This window comes from Erythrolamprus reginae, chromosome 10 (assembly GCF_031021105.1).
Source record: "Erythrolamprus reginae isolate rEryReg1 chromosome 10, rEryReg1.hap1, whole genome shotgun sequence".
Taxonomy (NCBI): Eukaryota; Metazoa; Chordata; class Lepidosauria; order Squamata; family Dipsadidae; genus Erythrolamprus; species Erythrolamprus reginae.
In genome coordinates this window covers 44,904,107-44,924,106 of record NC_091959.1, presented here as the reverse complement: position 1 = coordinate 44,924,106, position 20,000 = coordinate 44,904,107, and the positions used below count along the sequence as shown (strand labels likewise).

The 20,000-nt window shown below is 44.7% G+C and overlaps 1 protein-coding gene across 1 annotated transcript in view; it reads left to right on the top strand.

The window, feature by feature from the left end:
• Positions 1-1,961: 1,961 nt before the first annotated feature.
• The window catches only part of DTX1 (deltex E3 ubiquitin ligase 1), a 43,979-nt gene continuing 25,940 nt past the window's right edge, over positions 1,962-20,000 (top strand). The window contains 1 exon segment of the mRNA XM_070762306.1: positions 1,962-2,534. Within this exon segment, the coding sequence (XP_070618407.1) occupies positions 2,276-2,534 (259 nt within the window). The 5' untranslated portion in view covers positions 1,962-2,275.

The window sequence follows — 20,000 nt, the reverse complement described above, 5'->3', positions numbered from 1 at the left end:
TTTTGGGTGGGTGGGGGGGCGAACAGAACAAGGAAGCAGCGGGCAAGAGCCCAAGCCAGACAGGGGTGGGTGGTCCCGCCTGCCATTCCGGACGGTACCCGCTTGATGCCCGCCCGTCTCCGTCTCGACCCCCCTTCCTCCTCCTCCTCCTCCTCTTTTGTGTCTGGCGCTTGGACCTCCGCTGGCCAGGTAGGAGACAGCTGGGGCGCCGGGGGGGGGGTGAGGAAGGGAAGGGAGGAGGAGGGGGTCTTTTCATTGTGAACCCCAAAGAGAGGGAGGGGAGGGCCAGGGGGAGGTAGCGGGAGGAAAGGCAAGGGGGGAAAGGGGCAGAGGGAGGGAGAAGGACGGGAGGGGTGGAGGAGACAGGAGAAGAGTGGGAGAGGGAAAGAGGAGGAGAGGGGAGAGAAAGAGAGGTGGGGAGACAGGAGAGAGAGAGAAGGAAAGAAAGAAAGAAAGAAAGAGGGAAAGAGAGGTGGGGAGACAGGATAGAGGGAAGGAAGGAAGGAAAAAAAGAAAGAAAGAAAGAAAGAGGGAGGAAAAGAGAGGTGGGGAAGAGGGGTAGAGGGAAAGAGAAGGGGAGAAGGAAGAAGGGAGAAGGGAGAGAAAGAGAGGTGGGGAGACAGGACAGACAGAGAAGGAAAGAAAGAAAGAAAGAGGGAAAGAGAGGTGGGGAGACAGGATAGAGGGAAGGAAGGAAAGAAAGAAAGAAAGAGGGAGGAAAAGAGAGGTGGAGAAGAGGGGTAGAGGGAAAGAGAAGGGGAGAAGGAAGAAGGGAGAAGGGAGAGAAAGAGAGGTGGGGAGACAGGAGGAGAGGGGGAGAGAGAGAGAAGGAGAGAAAGAAAGAGAGCAGGGGAGGGAGGAAGGGAAAGGAAGAGAGGAGGGGGAAAGAGGGAAAGGGGGAGAGAAGGAAAGGGAGAGGGAGAAAGAGTAGGGCGGGGGAGAAGGAAGAAGGGAGAGAAAGAGAAGTGACAGGAGGAGAGAGCGAGAGAAAGAGAGAAGGAGAGAAAGAAAGAGGGAGGGGAGAAGGAAGGAGAGAAGTAGAGGTGGGGAGATGGGAGGAGAGAGAGAAAGAGGGAGGGGAGAAGGAAGAAGAAAGAGAGGTGGTGAGAAAGGAGGAGAGAGAGAAAAAGAGAAGGAGAGAAAGAAAGAGGGGGAGAGGGAGGAAGGGAAAGAAAGAGAGGTGGGGGGAAAGGGAAGTGGGAGAGAGAGAGAAAGGGGGCAGAGAAGAGGGAAAGAGAGGGGAAAGGGGAGGGAAGAAAAGGGGGGAGAGAGAGAGAAAGTGGGAACAGACAGATGGAAATCGCAGCAGCCGGGATTCATCAGCGCAGTTGAATCCAGAGAAGCCGCAGATTCAGACCCCCTCCCCTCATTTGGTTTTCCTCCCCCCCTTCTTAGGCTTGTCCTCCAGCTCCTCCCCACCAGCACATCAGGAGCCAAAGCAGGTTCTGGAGCCGGTTTGCGCCAAACGCCAGTTGGGTGACACCGTCTCGCAGGGTTGACAGCAGCAGCTGTGCACCAGGAAGATAAGATGGGGCTTCGCGGAGGAGGAAGAGGAGGGGGAGGTAAATCTCCAGCTGGGGGGGCTCCCCCCTCTCTCCTCTGATGGGGGGGGACAAGAAGGAGGAGACCCTCCCCAGTCCCCAGCCAACCTACCTTCCACCAACTCTACCCTTTTGGACCCATTGGCTGGAGACACATCACCCCTCTTAGTCTCGGAGTGGGGGCTATTCCTGGGGGGGGGGGGTTGCTCCAAGATTTGCTTGAGTAGGTCTTTCAAGTGGGGGGGGGGCATCCCTCCAAGCAGAAGTGGAGAGACAGGAGGGGGGGGAGACAAGATTGCTGCAGAAAAACCAGGCACCTGTTTTTTTGGGGGGGGGGGGGTTACTGCGTTGTCTTGAGCTTTTTCGTTCCAACTGCCTTGTTTATATTTTTGAAACGATGGATTTTGACATTTCAGGGCTCCCCGAATTCTTCCTTTCCGGCTTGAAACCCAGCTGGGAAACTCGATTCGTCCTTTCTGCTTGAAACTGACCGGACCTGAAAAACAGTTTGCTTCCTGACTTGGTCTATCTAAGCTCCATTCTCCTGCTTGTTTTTCCTCGCTTCTTCTTCGCAAGGTCTCCCCCTCCCCAGTTAGCATCAGTTTGGCCACTAAGAGGGGGGAAAGGCCTGAGAAACAGGGGGGCCAGCGACGCCTCGAACCATCCTGGGGCTCTCCGGAGCCGTTAAAAGGCCCCCGCCAGCCGCCCATGCCTGGCCCACCGAAGGTAGCACCATGTCAAGGCTTGGCCCGGGCGCTCTCCTCTTCGCCAACAGCTTGGGCTTCCCACCCAGCAACGTGGCCCGAGTAGTGGTGTGGGAATGGCTGAACGAGCACAGCCGGTGGAGGCCCTACATGGCAGCTGTCTGTCACCACATCGAGAACATCTTAAAAGAGGACGCGCGGGGAAGCGTGGTCCTTGGACAGGTGGACGCCCAGCTGTCTCCATACATTATAGATTTGCAGTCCATGCACCAGTTCCGGCAAGACACAGGTGAGGCTTGGTGACAATACCCATGATCATGTTGTCATGTAATATCATATAGACTGCTCAAAAAAATAAAGGGGGAACACTCAAAGAACACATCCTAGATCCAGATGTGTGCCACAAGGGTCCTATTCTTTTTAATATCTTTGTGAGTGACATAGGGGAAGGTTTGGTAGGCAAGGTTTGCCTATTTGCCGATGACTCTAAAGTGTGCAATAGGGTTGATATTCCTGGAGGCGTCTGTAATATGGCAAATGATTTAGCTTTACTAGATAAATGGTCTAAGCAATGGAAACTGCAGCTTAATGTTTCCAAATGTAAAATAATGCACTTGGGGAAAAGGAATCCTCAATCTCAGTATTGTGTCGGCAGTTCTGTGTTAGCAAAAACGTCAGAAGAGAAGGATTTAAGGGTAGTGATTTCTGACAGTCTCAAAATGGGAGAACCGTGCGGTCAGGCAGTAGGGAAAGCGAGTAGAATGCTTGGCTGCATAGCTAGAGGTATGACAAGCAGGAACAGGGAGATTGTGATCCCGCTGTATAGAGCGCTGGTGAGACCCCATTTGGAATACTGTGTCCAGTTCTGGAGACCTACAAAAAGATATTGATCAAATTGAATGGGCCCAATTTGGTGGAAGGGTCTTAAGCATAAAACCTATCAGGAAAGACTTCATAAACTCAATCTGAGCAGTAAGGCGGCCGAGATGAGCTTGTGTCCAGTTCTGGGGACCTCACCTACAAAAAGAGCTGGATAAAATTGAACGGGTCCAAAGATGGGCTACAAGAATGGTGGATGGTCTTAAGCATAAAACGTATCAGGAAAGACTTAATGAACTCAATCTGTACAGTCTGGAGGACAGAAGGGAAAAGGGGGGACATGATCGAAACATTTAAATATGTTAAAGGGTTAAATAAGGTTCAGGAGGGAAGTGTTTTTAATAGCAAGGAGAACACAAGAACAAGGGGGCACAGTCTGAGGTTAATTGGAGGAAAGATCAGAAAATATTATTGTACTGAAGCAACGGTAGATGCTTGGAACAAACTTCCAGCAGACGTGGTTGGTAAATCCACAGTCACTGAATTTAAACATTCCTGGGATAGACATATATCCATTGTAAGATAAAATACAGGAAATAGTATAAGGGCAGACTAGATGGACCATGAGGTCTTTTTCTGCCGTCAATCTTCTAGGTTTCTATGCTATCATATAATATCATATATAATACCTATCATATTATTCTATCTATCATGCTATCAGGTCATATCGGTTAAAGCCGAACTGCAAATTGTATTCGCTCCGGGTTCTGTTGTTGCATGATTTTTTCCTCCCTTCTAAATCCCATGCCGCTGAGATCTTGTTTACTTTCCTCTTTCGGGTGAAAGAAACCCAGAGGGACAGTTTTAAACGCGTTTGTGTGTGTGTGTGTTTGTGTGCTTGTGTTTTCAACGGAAGAGAGTTGATTATTTTTAACAGAACTGAAAACTAGCCTGATCAGCTGAGCCGTCTCGGCCTGTTCGGCCTTTTAAAACCTTCATGCCTGGTGATAGATTTCGAACCTTCTTCTTTCGATCGGCAAAAAAGGAGAAAGAAAACCCCCCAAAGCCACAATTGTTTTGAGTTGGCTTGATAAATTGGCTTGATAAATTGAAGACAAAAACAGTGGTGGGGCTTCTACAGCCGTGGGCTACGAGTCGGAACGTTGCTATTATTATTATTATTATTATTATTATTATTATTATTATTATTATTATTATTATTATTATTATTATTATGTCAGTACAACACAGCAAACGAGATCACTATGCCGGATTTCGTATTTCATCACCAGTCGGGCGCTTCCCAAGCACCTAGGACTGCGTGATGTAGCGGCGAATTATGTTTGCCGATCCCAGTAAAGCGGCCTTTTGCAATTGACAGATGGAGATTTTGTCGATTTTAATGGTTTTCAAATGTCCGCTGAGATCCTTTGGCCCTGCGCCCAGCGTGCCAAGTACCACTGGGACCACTTTCATGGGCTTATGCCAGAGTCGTTGCAGCTCGATTTTTAGATCTTCGTATTTCACTAATTTCTCTAGCTGCTTCTCCTCAATTCTGCTGTCCCCTGGGATTGCGATGTCGATGATCCATACTTTCTTTTTCTCCACAATCACAATGTCTGGTGTGTTATGCTTCAGAATTCGGTCAGTCTGAAGTCAGAAGTCCCACAGTAGTTTTGCTTGCTCATTTTCGACCACTTTTTCAGACTTATGATCCCACCAGTTCATTGCCACTGGTAAATGGTAGTTCCAGCACAAGTTCCAGTGGATCATCTGTGCCACAGCATCGTGTCTATGCTTGTAGTCAGTCTGTGCGATCTTTTTGCAGCAGCTAAGTATGTGGTCGATTGCTTCATCTGTTTCTTTACAGAGTCTGCACTTTGGATCGTCTGTTGATTTTTCAATTCTGGCTTTGACAGCATTATTATTATTATTATTATTATTATTATTATTATTATTATTATTATTATTATTATTATTTGTATGCCGCCCCACTCCGAGGACTCGGAGCGGCTCACCACAAAAATACCATGTCACAAATCCAATATATTAAAACCCATTATTTTTTATTTTAAAAAATTGCACTCGCTGACGCGGCTCGTAAGTTCTTGCGTGGCCAGCGCGATTTTGATGCTGCATTTGTGGAGGTAGCAAAATCGTGCATGGAGCTACAGGTGCCCCCGTGTTTTGGCAAGGTTTTTGTTGCTTCTGCGCATGCCGAAATATGGGCGCAGCTGCGGCTCCATGCACGATTTTGTTACCTCCACAGGTGCAGCAGTAAAATGGTGCTTGCTCCACAAGAACTTTTGAGCCGCGGCGGTGAACGAAATTTAGCGTTCCGGCTCGTAGCCCACCGCTGGGTTTCTCCTAGTTCGGCCTGGTTTGGGTGAACTGATAGAAGTGGCAGCAGGGGCACACAGAGCCATATTGGAGGGCTCGCCAGACTTTGTCATGCAGCTGATTTTCGGCCTTGAGAACGGCCATTTTGTCTTCTGGATGCTTCTGGAAAGTTTACCTGAAGGCCCTGAGGCAAAAAAAAAATTCCCCTAACGAACAAACCAGAAGTTCAGAAAACGCACTTCCGGTTTGTCTGTTCTGCTGTTTTTTGCGCTTCAGATTCCTGAAAGGCCTAGAGTGAGAAAAAGAAAGCACAACGGCAAAACGGGGGGGGGGGTTGCCTCAGGTCCTTCACGGGGGGGACGACTGCGGGGGGTGGTGCGCATGCCTGGAGGGGGGGAGGGAAGGGTTGCCTGTGTGCCCCGCGCACCCCTTTTGCCACGTGAATGATCATTGCCTCAGACTAGTGGTGACAAACCTTTTTTCCCTCAGGTGCTGAAAGAGCGTGCGCACACGCTATTGCGCCTGGGCGAGTGCCCACGCCCATAATTCAATGCCTGGGGAGGGTGAAAACAGCTTCCCCCAACCCCTGGAGGCTCTCTGGAGGCTGGAAACGGCCTGTTTCCCAACTTCTGGTGGGCCCAGTCGGCTCGTGTTTTGCCCTCCCCAGGCTCCAAAGTCTTGCTTGGACCCAGGGGAGGGTAAAAACGCCCTCCCCCATCCCCCTGGAGGCTCTCTGGAAGCTAAAAACACCCTCCAAAGCCACTGTGGTGGCCGGCACACACAGGCACATTGGAGCTGAGCTAGGGGAACGGCTCGCGTGCCAGCAGATATGGCTCCATGTGCCACCTGTGGCACCCATTCCATAACTTCACCATCACTGCCCTACACCATTCCAGACAAATCATTCTCTCTTCTGAACAACTTCCAGTGTTGGAGCATTCACAAGTTCTGGAGGCCGCTGGTTGATTGTTAATTAGTGATGGGTGAACCAAACCCGCACAATTCGGATCCGTACCGAATTTTGCGGTGTTCGGTATGCCGAACACGGACCCAAAATTTTTGCAAAATTCGGGCAAAATTCAGGGTCGTGTTCGGCATTCGGAGCTTTGACATCACCGGCAGGTTGCTAAGGACGCCAAGGTGATCACTTCCTGGATTCCACGGAATCCAGGAAGTGATCACCTTGGCATCCTTAGCAACCTGCCAGTGACGTCAAAACTCCGCCCCCGGAATCTCTTCGTGGGAGGGATTCCCCGTTCGGGTTCAGTTCGGGTTCGACCGAATTTTGCGTAAAGTTCGTCTGAACTTGCCGAATCCGAACAGCATTGGGATCTCCCGTCACTATTGTTAATTCACGTTTTCCTGTCTGTCTTGACAGAAACTATCGTTGTCCCTCACCTTCAATCCGTGTGAGCATGGGATCAGTAATGGGCAGGCAATTTTTTTACTGCCACACTGTGGGTGTGGCTTATTTTGTGGGTGTGGCTTGATGGTCACATGCCTGGGTAGGAGTGGCTTGCCGGCTGTGTGACCAGGTGGGAGTGGCTTGAACGATCATCATCGTTCCCCGTGAACTGTTAAGTCCTCGACTTACAATCTCCCTAGGGTCGCTCTCTGGGGTGACAATTTGCTTCGTGTTTCCCGCGCTCTACTTCCTGGGTCACCCCCTGGGTCAGGCTGGGTAGCTGGGTGAACGGGTGCCGATCAGTCGTTGAGAAAAGAGGGGGGAGGAAATGGACCCCTTACAATGGCCCCCACCCTCCTTGTCTTTCGCAAATTTTTTTACCGCCAGGCATGGGGGAACTGAGACACCTCCCCCAGGCTTTTATATTTTATGTTTGGTATGCATGTGTTGTATGGTTTTAATTGTTGGGGTTTTATATATACTTTTTTAAATATTAGATTTGTATTACTATTATATTGTTTTTGTTATTGTTGTGAGCCGCCCCGAGTCTTCGGAGAGGGGCGGCATACAAATCTAATTAATAATAATAATAATAATAATAATTATTATTATTATTATTATTATTATTATTATTATTATTACAACACCTGTTGGTGCTGGTCTCCCTGCCGCTTTCCAAGGAGGAGGAGGTGGATGGGAGGGTGAGATGGTCAGCTGGAGCTGGGCATACAGCTTCCTTTATGTTGTGAGCCGCCCTGAGTCCTCGGAGAGGGGTAGCATATAAATCCAATCAATCAATCAATAAATTTCCATCCTGCCTGATGCCCACCCCTGCATGTGATTAAACCAAGGTCTAAATATCCCTCTCTACACGTTTCCCCAGCTGGCAAATGTTTTGGGTTTTAAGCGAGGGTTTGATACGACCTCTGGGACCACCTCCTGCCGCATAAATCCCAGCGTCCGATCAGGTCCCACAGAGTCGCCCTTCTTCAGGTCCCGTCAACTAAACAATATCGCTTGGCGGGGCCTTCTCTGTGGTGGCCCCCAGCCCTCTGGCATCAGCTCCCCCCCCAGAGATTCCCACTGCAACCACACCCTCCTCACCTTCCGTAAAAAGATTAAAGACCTATTTATTTCACCAGGATTGGGGTCATTAGAGCCTAGCCCCCTGGCCCACAAGTGTAATATATCTTGCCATGTGAATGGGAATGCATGATTTTAAATCTTGTTGGAGTTTTTTTAGTACAGTAATCCCTCGCTACTTCACGGTTCATCTTTTGCGGATTCGCTACTCCACGGATTTTCAAAGGGGGCTTAAATCCATTAAATCCATTGAAAATTTAAAATCCATTTTAAAAATCATAAAATTCTTCTACAGTACTACTGTACTGTATGAAAGAAACTGGTAGGATATCACATGTAGTACCAGCTGAGAAACATTATAGAATGACTGTGTAATGCAAAGGGTGGGTTTTAAAAGTCCAAATACTCGTTAGATACATAAAAAAATATCTTTCCTCTACTTCACGGAAATTCGTTTTTCACGGGTGGTCTTGGAACGCATCCTCAGCGAAAAATAAGGAATAAATGTATAATAATTGGATTTTTAGATATGTATGTCGTATATTGTTTTTGACATGTTGTGAGCCGCCCTGAGTCCTCGGAGACGGGCGGCATACAAACCCAATAAATAACTGAATAAATAAATAAATAAACCTGATGGATCAACAGCAACTTTCCATTCGGGCAGGTGTTGGCCCTTTTGGTGTTGGCCCGATTGGAAGAAAACAAAAATTGTGTTCATGATTGAGGGTGGCGCAGTAGAGTGGTTCACACTAATGGTCCCTGCGTGACGAAGGTCCCCATAGAAAATAGCAACAAACCTTCCTTGGTCTCGTTCCCTCTGAGTCTCTGAATTAGCGGATCAACAACACACTCCCCGCAGTGTGTTTGTGCGTGTGCGTTTGTGCACTCACGCAGCACTCTCCCTTCTGCGGAAGGTGCAATGTTTCCAAAACAGCAACCGGGATGCAGCTGGGCATCTCGCACCGAGCTTTGGAAAGGGGCGGGCCTGATCGGAAAGATTTCGTCAGCCGCCCCACTTTGCCAAAAATAACAAATAAAGGATCTGAAACCCTGGTTCCTCTAGTTAGTAGTTAGTAGATGGGGAGAAGCATTGATTTGCAAGAAGGATGCTAGAGGGGGTTCACAAGGTGGGTTTAACTAGAGAGCCACACAAAGATCTATCTATCTATCTATCTATCTATCTATCTATCTATCTATCTTTCTATCTATCTATCTATCTATCATCTACTTACCTACTTACCTACCTACCTACCTACCAACAACAAAAACAACAACAGCTGGATGGCAGAAGACAGGCAGCATATAAATCCAATATCTATCTATCTATCTATCTGTCTGTCTGTCTGTCTGTCTGTCTGTCTGTCTATCTGCTTCTCTCTCTCTCTCTCTCCCTCCCTACCTACCTGACCACCCAGCCACCTACCTCTCTATCTATCTGTCTGTCTCTCTGTCTGTCTCTGTCTCTCTCTCTCTCTTTCTCTGTCTACCTACCTACCTTGCTATCTCTCTATGTATCTATCTATCTATCTATCTATCTATCTATCTATCTATCTATCTATCTATCTAACATCTATCTATCTAAATATCATCTATCTATCTGTCTGTCTGTCTAATCATCTATCTATTTATCTATCTAATCATCTATCTATCTATCTATCTAATCATCTATCTATCATCTATCTATCTAAATATCATCTATCTGTCTGTCTGTCTGTCTGTCTGTCTCTCTCTCTCTCTCTCTCTATCTTTCTCTCTCTAACTACCTACCTTGCTATCTATCTATCTATCTATCTATCTATCTATCTATCTATCTATCTATCTATCTATCTATCATCTATCTATCATCTATCTATCTAAATATCATCTATCTATCTATCTGTCTGTCTGTCTAATCATCTATCTATCTATTTATCTATCTAATCATCTATCTATCTATCTATCTATCTATCTAATCATCTATCTACCATCTATCTATCTAAATATCATCTATCTGTCTGTCTGTCTGTCTGTCTGTCTGTCTTTCTCTCTCTCTCTCTTTCTCTCTCTACCTACCTACCTTGCTATCTCTCTATGTATGTATGTATGTATGTATCTATCTATCTATCTATCTATCTATCTATCTATCTATCTATCTATCTATCTATCTTATCATCTGTCTGTCTGTCTATCTATCTATCTTTCTATCTTTCTACCTATCTTTCTTCTCTCTCTCTCTCCCTCTTCCTCCCTCTCTCCCCCCTCCTCTCTCTCCCAATTTATTGAAGATGGCCTGGAATTTAAAATGCAAGAATGTTTGTATTTTTCCCTCTCCTTTCTTCCTTTGATGAATATTTTGTTGAAGATAAGAGGATAATCCTTACCTGGCTATTAAAACCTTTGATCTTCTCCGCCAACACAGGCAGGGTGTCTCCTGTTCTTTCTAATTGCTGCCTTTCCTGTTTCTTTTCTTCTAGTTATTATCCTTTGAAATATACACACAGAGAGAAAGAGAGAGAGAGAGAGACACACACACACACACACACAAAAGTCATCTGTTCCGTAGCAAGCCTGTCATAGACTCTAATACTGGAGCTTGGAAACTGGCAACCACTCAAGGCAGAAAAGAAAGAGATTTCCAAAGAAAAAGGCTGGGGGAGAGAGAGTCCAGCTGCAAAGTAGGACTGGAGGGGTCAATTTGATGCACTATGGGCCCCGTGGAATCAACAGAATGGAGATAGAGAGAATGGAGAGAGAGATAGAATGGAGAGAGAGATAGAATGGAGAGAGATAAATAGATAGAATGGATAGATAGATAGATAGATAGATAGATAGATAGATAGATAGATAGATAGATGTAGGTAGGTAGGTAGGTAGGTAGGTAGGCTAGATAGATAGATAGGTAGGTAGGCAGATAGGTAGATAGATAGGTAAATATATAGGTAGGTAGGTAGGTAGGTAGGTAGATAGATAGGATAGATATATATATAGGTAGGTAGGGTAGATAGATAGATGGAGAGAGAGAGAGAGAGAGAGAGAGAGAGAGAGAGAGAGATATAGATAGATAGATAGATAGATAGATAGATAGATGATAGAGAGAGGAGATAAATAGATAGATAGATAGATAGATAGATAGATAGATAGATAGATAGATAGATAGATGTAGGTAGGTAGGTAGGTAGGTAGATAGGTAGATAGGATAGATAGATAGGTAGGTAGATAGATAGATAGATAGATAGGTAGGTAGGTAGGTAGGTAGGATAGATATATAGGTAGGTAGGTAGATAGGATAGATAGGTAGGTAGGTAGGTAGGGTAGATAGGTAGGTAGGTAGGATAGGTAGGTAGGTAGGATAGATAGGATAGATATGATAGATAGATAGATAGATAGATAGATAGATAGATAGATAAACATGAGAGAGAGAGAGAGAGAGAGAGAGAGAGAGGAGAGAGAGAGAGAGAGAGAGAGAGAGAGATCTAAATAATTAAAACAAACCAGAACAATGTTTTAGTTTGTCATTCCAGGACTACGTTCACACAAGCATTTGCCCTAAGCTTGGCAAGTGTTGGTTTTCTCTGATTTAGTGTGTTGTGCAAATCTACCCCTCAGCTTAGATTCTGATTCTGTGCCTGAGGCCAAGGGTTCAAACCAGGAACCAGATGTCGTGTGAATGCCCGTGTTACCCTCCCAATGGGACCCGTGCAGGAAGGGGAGAGGGGAGGAGGAAGAGGGGGAGACCCAGCCGATTCTGCTTCCGTGAGGCCGCTGTCCTGCTGTTTGGATCTGGTGCATGGAGGCTCCCAGCAACCGCCCAAATGGTGCATTGTTCCCTGAGCCAATACTGCAGGAGCTGTTGGCATGCTTGCCTGGTGCTTGGATGAGATTCCTGGGTCACCCCCAAGCAGGTGGCCAAGGGCTTTGTCACTGATGGAAGTTTACTTCTCTATCTTCCTCTGAGCTGGAGCCAACGAGGGAAGGAGGAGAAGGAAGGAAGGATGGAAGGAAGGAAGGAAGGAAGGAAGGAGGGAAGAGGGCAGGAGGGAGGGAGGAAGGAAAGAAGGAAGGATGGAAGGAAGGAAGGATGGAAGGAAGGAAGGAGGGAAGAGGGCAGGAGGGAGGGAGGGAGGAAAGAAGGAAGGAAGGGGAAGGAAGGAAGGAGGGAAGAGGGCAGGAGGGAGGGACGAAAAGGGAGGGAGGGATGTAGGAAAGAAGGAAGGAAGGAAGGAGGGAAGAGGGCAGGAGGGAGGGAGGAAACGGAAGGAAGGAGGGAAGGAGGGAAGGAAGGAAGAGGGCAGGAGGGAGGGAGGAAAAGGAAGGGAGAGGAAGGGAAGGGAGGGAGGGATGGGGGAAGGAAGGAAGGGAGGGAAGGAGGAAGGAAATCAAGAAAGAGGAAAGACAGGGACAAAGAAGGGTAGTTGGGAGGGAGGGAGAGAGAAGGGGAGGGGAGAGAAAGGAAGGAATAGGAGGAGGAGGAAGAGGAAGAGGAGAGGAAGAAGAGGAGGAGGAAGAGAAGGAGGAAGACTAGAAAGAGGAGGAGGAGGTGGAAGAGGAGGAGGAAGAGGAGGAGGAGGACTAGAAAGAGGAGGAGGAGGTGGAAGAGGAGGAGGAAGAGGAGTAGTAGTAAGAGGTTGAACGAGGCAACGATTACTCCAGCTGTCAGCTTCCCTAGGCCTTCTTCTTCCCTGGAGAAGGAAAAGAACAGATTCAGCAAAAAAAAAAAAAAGCAGATGTCTAATTCAATCTCCTTCTTTCTCGCTAGGCTGCTTAGAAGGCAGTTGATTAATAGCCATAATTACAACAATTAACCAGGCTGGACAAACAGTGTTTTTTTTTGGGGGGGGGAGGGAGAAGAAACCCTGTTGTTTGTAAAGAGGAAGGTTGCATGTGGAAATCTTTCTTCTAGGTTGAGTAAAAAAGACCGACATCAGCGCCAGGCGGGAAGAGGGTCAGTTTGACTGGGTGAAACCAGGTTAATAGCAGTTAACTCTGAGAGGGATCTTGGAGTCTTAGTAGATAACCAGAAAATGGGGGGGGGGGGGGGAATCTGCCTACCAGGTATTTATCTGGCTAGCATCTTTAGTCTGGTCAGCTTCAGTGCATTATTTTAGCCCCTGGTTAGGGATTAAAAAAACACTATTTGAAGTGAGTAGCAATGCAAAAAAAAGCCTGCAAAAATGTATGGGGCTGGAAAACACCTTTGGAGAGAGTAGCAATGAAGAAAAGCCTGCAAAAACTTAAGGCTAGAAAAAAACTTTGGAGAGAGTAGCAATGCAAAAAAAGCCTGCAAAAACTTAGGGCTGGAAAAAACCTTTGGAGAGAGTAGCCATGAAAAAAGCCTGCAAAAACTTAGAGCTGGAAAAAAAATTCTTCAGAGAGAGTATCCATTAAAAAAAGCCTGCAAAAACTTAGGGCTGGAAAAAACCTTGGGAGAGAGTAGCCATGAAAAAAGCCTGCAAAAACTTAGGGCTGGAAAAAACCTTTGGAGAGTGTAGCCATGAAAATACCCTGCAAAAACATAGCGCTGGAAAAAACCTTTGGCGAGAGTAGCCATGAAAAAAGCCTGCAATAACTTAGGGCTGGAAAAAAATCTTCTTTGGAGAGAGTAGCCATGAAAAAAAGCCTGCAAAAACTTAGGGCTGGAAAAAAACCTTTGGAGAGAGTAGCCATGAAAAAAGCCTGCAGAAACTTAGGGCTGGAAAAAAATTCTTCAGAGAGAGTAGCCATGAAAAAAACCCTGTAAAAACTTAAGGCTGAAAAAAAACATTTGGAGAGAGTAGTAATGCAAAAAAAGCCTGCAAAAACGTAGGGCTGGAAAAAACCTTTGGAGGAGAGTAGCAATTAAGAAAAGCCTGCAATAACTTAGGGCTGGAAAAAACTTTCTTCGGAGAGAGTAGCCATGAAAAAGCCTGCAAGCTGGGAAGATCGTTAGCACCTCGTTAGGAGTGGGGGGGAAAAACTGAGATTAAAGAAGCATTTTTGACAGAAGAAAACTGTCTAGAGAAAATCCTGAAAGAAAAGATTAATGATTCAAAAGGACAGGCTAGTAAGATTTATAGTATGTTACTACATAGTGGAAGAGGAAGTGATTAAAGGCCTAACAAGATACTGGCAAAATGAATTACAGATCAATGAAAACGAGATGGAAGAAGTAGTAGAAAATATATATAAGATAAAGAACACAAGAATTAGAGAGATGAGAAGGAAAATTTTACCTAAATGGAACTTTACGCCAGTAAAACTAGCACACTTCTAGAAGAAACTGCTGGCATGGTTGCCAATAAAAGGAGTTTTTTATGGCATATGCTCTGGGAATGTGTTGAAGTTCAAAATTTTGGAAGGAAGTACAGAATGAAATTAACAATATGCTAAACATTAATTGGATAATCACAAAAGAATCAGCAACACTAGTTAAACATGGGGAATTACGAGAATTTAAAGAAATCAAAACAGCAGCTTTGGAAAGCGCTCAAGCAGTAGTGGTATTAGGGTGGAAGGACAGCAATAAATGGACAATCCAGAATTGGTACTGGTACATGGTGGACCACATCCACTTCGAAATTATGGAAATAAGATTAAATAACTTTGATGAAAATAAATTGGAGAAGCCGATGGCACGATGGAATAAGGTTGAAAGATTATATCTTAAGTAGAATATATGATGTCAATGTGAAAAATAAATTCCAATCACTTTTTGTATGTAAAGAAATGTAAACCGGAGGCCAAGGAAGAAATTGAAATTTACTGTAAATAATTTAACCCCCTAAATGGTGGAGGGGTTATTGGTGTTGGCACTTTTTCTTTAAGATTTTTGTTTGTTTGTTGTGATAAAAATTTAATAAAAAAATTTATTTAAAAAAAAAGGAGTGGGGAAAATAACTTTGAAAAAGCTACATTCAGCAGATAAGATGCACCCAAATTTTCAGCCTCTTTTAAGGAGAAAAGACGCATTTTATACTCCAAAAAATACGGGTGGCTCATCGCAACTATGATGTGATATGATTGGTCTCCAACATCATTGTCCGCATGGAGTTTGGAGCTGGACAGTTGGATTCATCCAGTACATCATAGTTGGGCGGTATGCAAAATTTAGCCTGTGAGAACGAATCCAGCCAAAGCCAAAAGCCTATGGCCAATGGAGAGATGTGGATCCCTCAATCGATCCCCTGATGGATTACGTGACATCAAGTCTTTCATTGACATTCAACAACCGATGGATAGATTTTTCCATGATGATCTGGCCTGAAGCCAATCTTTGCGCTCTTCCACCGGCAATGGATCAATTAGAGAATGGATTCTTTTCACTGATTCAGACCAGAGCTCCAGTTTTCACAACACATTTTTTTATGTCCAAGTGTTGCCTCTATGTTGGTTGAGGCAGGCAGGGTCCCTCGGGTACCATTGGTTGGAGGTCCAGGGGAAGGGAGGGTTTTTCCTTCTCTTTCTGCTCAAGATCCCCATGGACAATTAGTGGGCCACCGTGTGACACAGAATGTTGGACTCAATGGGCTTTGGCCTGATTCATCAGGGCTCTTCTTAGGTTCTTAAGCTCTTGTCTTTCCTGGAGTTGTCAAGAAGAAAGACCATGGTGGTTTTTTTAATCACCCTGTCTCCAAATATTAAGATAATAGATAATAGATAATAATAGATAATAATAGATAATAATAACAACCTAGGCTACCTTTGAAAAGTGTTCAGAAACTCCAGATCGTGCAGAATGCAGCTGCGAGAGCTATCATGGGCTTTCCTAAATATGCCCATGTCACACCAACACTCCGCAGTCTGCATTGGTTGCCGATCGGTTTCCGGTCACAATTCAAAGTGTTAGTTATGCCCTTCATGGCATCAGACCAGAATACCTCCGGGACCGCCTTCTGCCGCACGAATCCCAGCGACCAGTTAGGTCCCACAGAGTTGGCCTTCTCCGGGTCCCGTCGACTAACCAATGCCGTTTGGTGGGACCCAGGGGAAGAGCCTTCTCTGTGGTGGCCCCGGCCCTCTGGAACCAACTCCCCCCAGATATCAGAGTTGCCCCCACCCTCCTTGCCTTTCGTAAGTGCCTTAAAACCCACCTCTGCCACCAGGCATGGGGGAATTGAGATATTCCCTTCCCCCTAGGCTTATTAAAAAAAAATTATGCATGGTATGTCTGTATGTATGATTTGTTTCTTAAATTGGGGTTTCTTTTTAAATTAACTTAAATATTAGATTTGTTTATATTGTTTTATTACTGATGTTAGTCACCCCAAGTCTACGGAGAGGGGTGGCATACAAATTTGATAAATAAATAAATAAATAATAACCAAGAACAACAACAGGAGATGGAAGGCACACTAGTGCATTTATGCACGCCCCTTACTGACCTCTTAGGAATCGGGAGAGGTCAACAGTGGAAGGTCTAAGGGTAACGTTTTGGGGGTTAGATGATGTCTGGTAGTGAGTTCCATGCATTAACTACTCGGTTACTAAAGTCGTATTTCCTGCAGTCGAGTTTAGAACGGTTTACCTTACGTTTGTATTTGTTGTGTGCTTCTGTGTTGTGGCTGAAGCTGTAGTAGTCATTGACAGGAAGGACATTGCAGCAGAGGATTTTATGGGCTATGCTTAGGTCGTGTTTAAGGTGACGTAGTTCTAAGCTTTCTAAACCTAGGATTGTAAGTTAAAATATTAAAAGAGAAGAACCTGTTTTGGAAAGTCAACATCTGGTTGACGAGACTTGGTTTTCTGAGTTATGAATTTAATTAATAGCCCCAAAACCTTTTGGGGAGGAGAAAGCGTCCGTGATTAAAGAGGTAGCTTGGAAATTATGGGACGTGTTTGAGGAACGCCCGTAGTTAACAACCACAATTTATTAATTTTGCATATGGTGGAATGTCAACCCTTGTTTTATGCTCCTTGGTGTCACTAAGTCCTGAGAAAATGGATTAATGGAATCAAACCATATTACCATTACCATTATATTTATTTATTTATTCATTTGTCCAATACACAAATACATAGGAGGAAAAATAGACATGTAGTAATATATATAAGGGTAAAGTGAACTTAGAGGAGAGGAGATGAATGCAGATGTAGAATGCAGCTGCGAGAGCAATCATGGGCTTTCCCAAATATGCCCACGTTACACCAACACTCCGCAGTCTGCATTGGTTGCCGATCAGTTTCCAGTCACAATTCAAAGTGTTGGTTATGTCCTATAAAGCCCTTCATGGCACCGGACCAGATTATCTCAGGGACCGCCTTCTGCTGCACGAATCCCAGCGACCAGTTAGGTCCCACAGAGTGGATCTTCTCCGGGTCCTGTCAACTAAGCAATGTCGCCTGGCGGGACCCAGGGGAAGAGCCTTCTCTGTGGCGGCCCCGGCCCTCTGGAACCAACTCCCCCCAGAGATTAGAACTGCCCCCACCCTCCTTGCCTTTCGTAAACAACTTAAAACCCACCTCTGCCGCCAGGCATGGGGGAATTGAGATCCTCTTTCCCCCTAGGCCTTTACAATTCTATGCATGGTATGTATGTATGTATGTTTGGTTTTTATATTAATGGATTTTTAATCATTTCTAATACCAAATTACTATTGTACACTGTTTTATTGTCGCTGTTAGCCGCCTCGAGTCTCCGGAGGGGGGTGGCATACAAATCCAATAAATGAATGAATGAATGAAAGAAAGAAAGAAAGAAAGAAAGAAAGAAAGAAAATATATATGATAAGTGAGAGAAAGGAAAGACAATTGGGCACTGGATGAAAGGCACACCAGTGCACTTATGCATGCCCCTTACTGGCCTCTTAGGAACCTGGAGAGGTCAATCGTGGAGAGTCTAAGGGAGAAATGTTGGGGGTTGAATGAAAAACCTAGTGGTCTCTATTTGCTTTTTATTTGGAGAGGGTTTTTTTCCTTTCGGCTAGACTGAGCGGTCCATGAAATATCTGTGGGGTGAACTGTTCTCTTCCAGGGAATTTTGCAAAGCGCTCGGAGACACGGTTGGAACCAGCCAGGAGAATTATTTATTTTTATTTATTTATTTATTTATTTATTTTGTCCAATACACAATGAGGGTTTTAGTAGGTATATATCTATATACACGTAGTAAAATACATGATGAAGGTTATAGAGGAGATACTCATAGTAAAATATATCTAAGAAATAATAGAAAAGAAGATATAGTAATAGAACATATCAATGAAAGAGTAGAAGAAGAGATATAGGAATAGAAGAAAGGTATAGGAGATATAGGAGAGCAATAGGACAGGGGACGGAAGGCACTCTAGTGCACTTGTACTCGCCCCTTACTGACCTCTTAGGAATCTGGATAGGTCAACCGTAGATAATCTAAGGGTAAAGTGTTGGGGGTTTGGGGATGACACTAGAAGAGCCCTTCACTCCTCCACTCAAAACAGAATACCTTACGAAAACAGACTAACTATCCTAGGTCTTGAAAGCTTAGAATTGCTAAAACACGATTTAAGTATTGCCCACAAGATCATATGCTGCAATGTCCTTCCGGTCAACGACTACTTCACCTTCAACCGCAACAACACAAGAGCATGCAACAGATTAAAACTTAATATTAACCGCTCCAAACTTGACTGTAAAAAATATGACTTTAACAATCGAGTCGTCGACGCATGGAACTCATTACCGGACTCTATAGTGTCTACTCCCAACCCCCAACATTTTTCCCTTAGACTCTCCACGATTGACCTCTCCAGGTTCCTAAGAGGCCAGTAAGGGGCGTACATAAGTGCACTGATGTGCCTAACCTCCCCTGTCCAATTACCTTTCCTTTTCTCATATATCCTATATATTCTCTCCCTCTCATCCACTCCTCTTCTTTTTTACTTACTATCCCTATATATACTACTTAATGTTTATTTCATTCCATATGTATTGTATATTGGACAAAGAATAAATAAATAAATAAATAAATACTATGGAGTCTGGTAATGAGTTCCACGCTTCGACATCTCGGTTACTGAAGTCATATTTTTTACAGTCAAGTTTCGAGCGGTTAATATTAAGTTTAAATCTGTTGTGTGCTCTTGTGTTGTTGTGGTTGAAGCTGAAGTAGTCGCCGACAGGCAGGACGTTGCAGCATATGATCTTGTGGGCAATACTTAGATCTTGTTTAAGGCGTCTTAGTTCTAAACTTTCTAGGCCCAGGATTGAAAGTCTAGTCTCGTAGGGTATTCTATTTCGAGTGGAGGAGTGAAAAATCCAGAGGCGATCGGATTGTTAATGAACTTTTCAGCTGATTCCTCTTTTAATAGGATGAAACATAGAAACATAGAAGTCTGACGGCAGAAAAAGACCTCCTGGTCCATCTAGTCTGCCCTTATACTATTTTCTGTATTTTATCTTAGGATAGATATATGTTTATCCCAGGCATGTTTAAATTCAGTTACTGTGGATTTATCTACAACGTCTGCTGGAAGTTTGTTCCAAGGATCTACTACTCTTTCAGTAAAATAATATTTTCTCATGTTGCTTTTGATCTTTCCCCCAACTAACTTCAGATTGTGTCCCCTTGTTCTTGTGTTCACTTTCCTTTTAAAAACACTTCCCTCCTGGACCTTGTTTAACCCTTTAATATATTTAAATGTTTCGATCATGTCCCCCCTTTTCCTTCTGTCCTCCAGACTATACAGATTGAGTTCATTAAGTCTTTCCTGATACGTTTTATGCTTAAGACCTTCCACCATTCTTGTAGCCCGTCTTTGGACCCGTTCAATTTTGTCAATATCTTTTTGTAGGTGAGGTCTCCAGAACTGAACACAGTATTCCAAATGTGGTCTCACCAGCATTCTATATAGCGGGATCATAATCTCCCTCTTCCTGCTTGTTATACCTCTAGCTATCCAGCCAAGCATCCTACTTGCTTTCCCTACCGCCTGACTGCACTGTTCACCCATTTTGAGACTGTCAGAAATCATTACCCCTAAATCCTTTTCTTTTGAAGTATTTGCTAACACAGAACTGCCAATACAATACTCAGATTGAGGATTCCTTTTCCCCAAGTGCATTATTTTACATTTGGAAACATTAAACTGCAGGATGCTCCGTTTAAAATCTCAATCAGGGAGAAAGCACAGAGTATGGTGTCGAAAGCCTCTTTCATTCCCCCGAAACGCCACA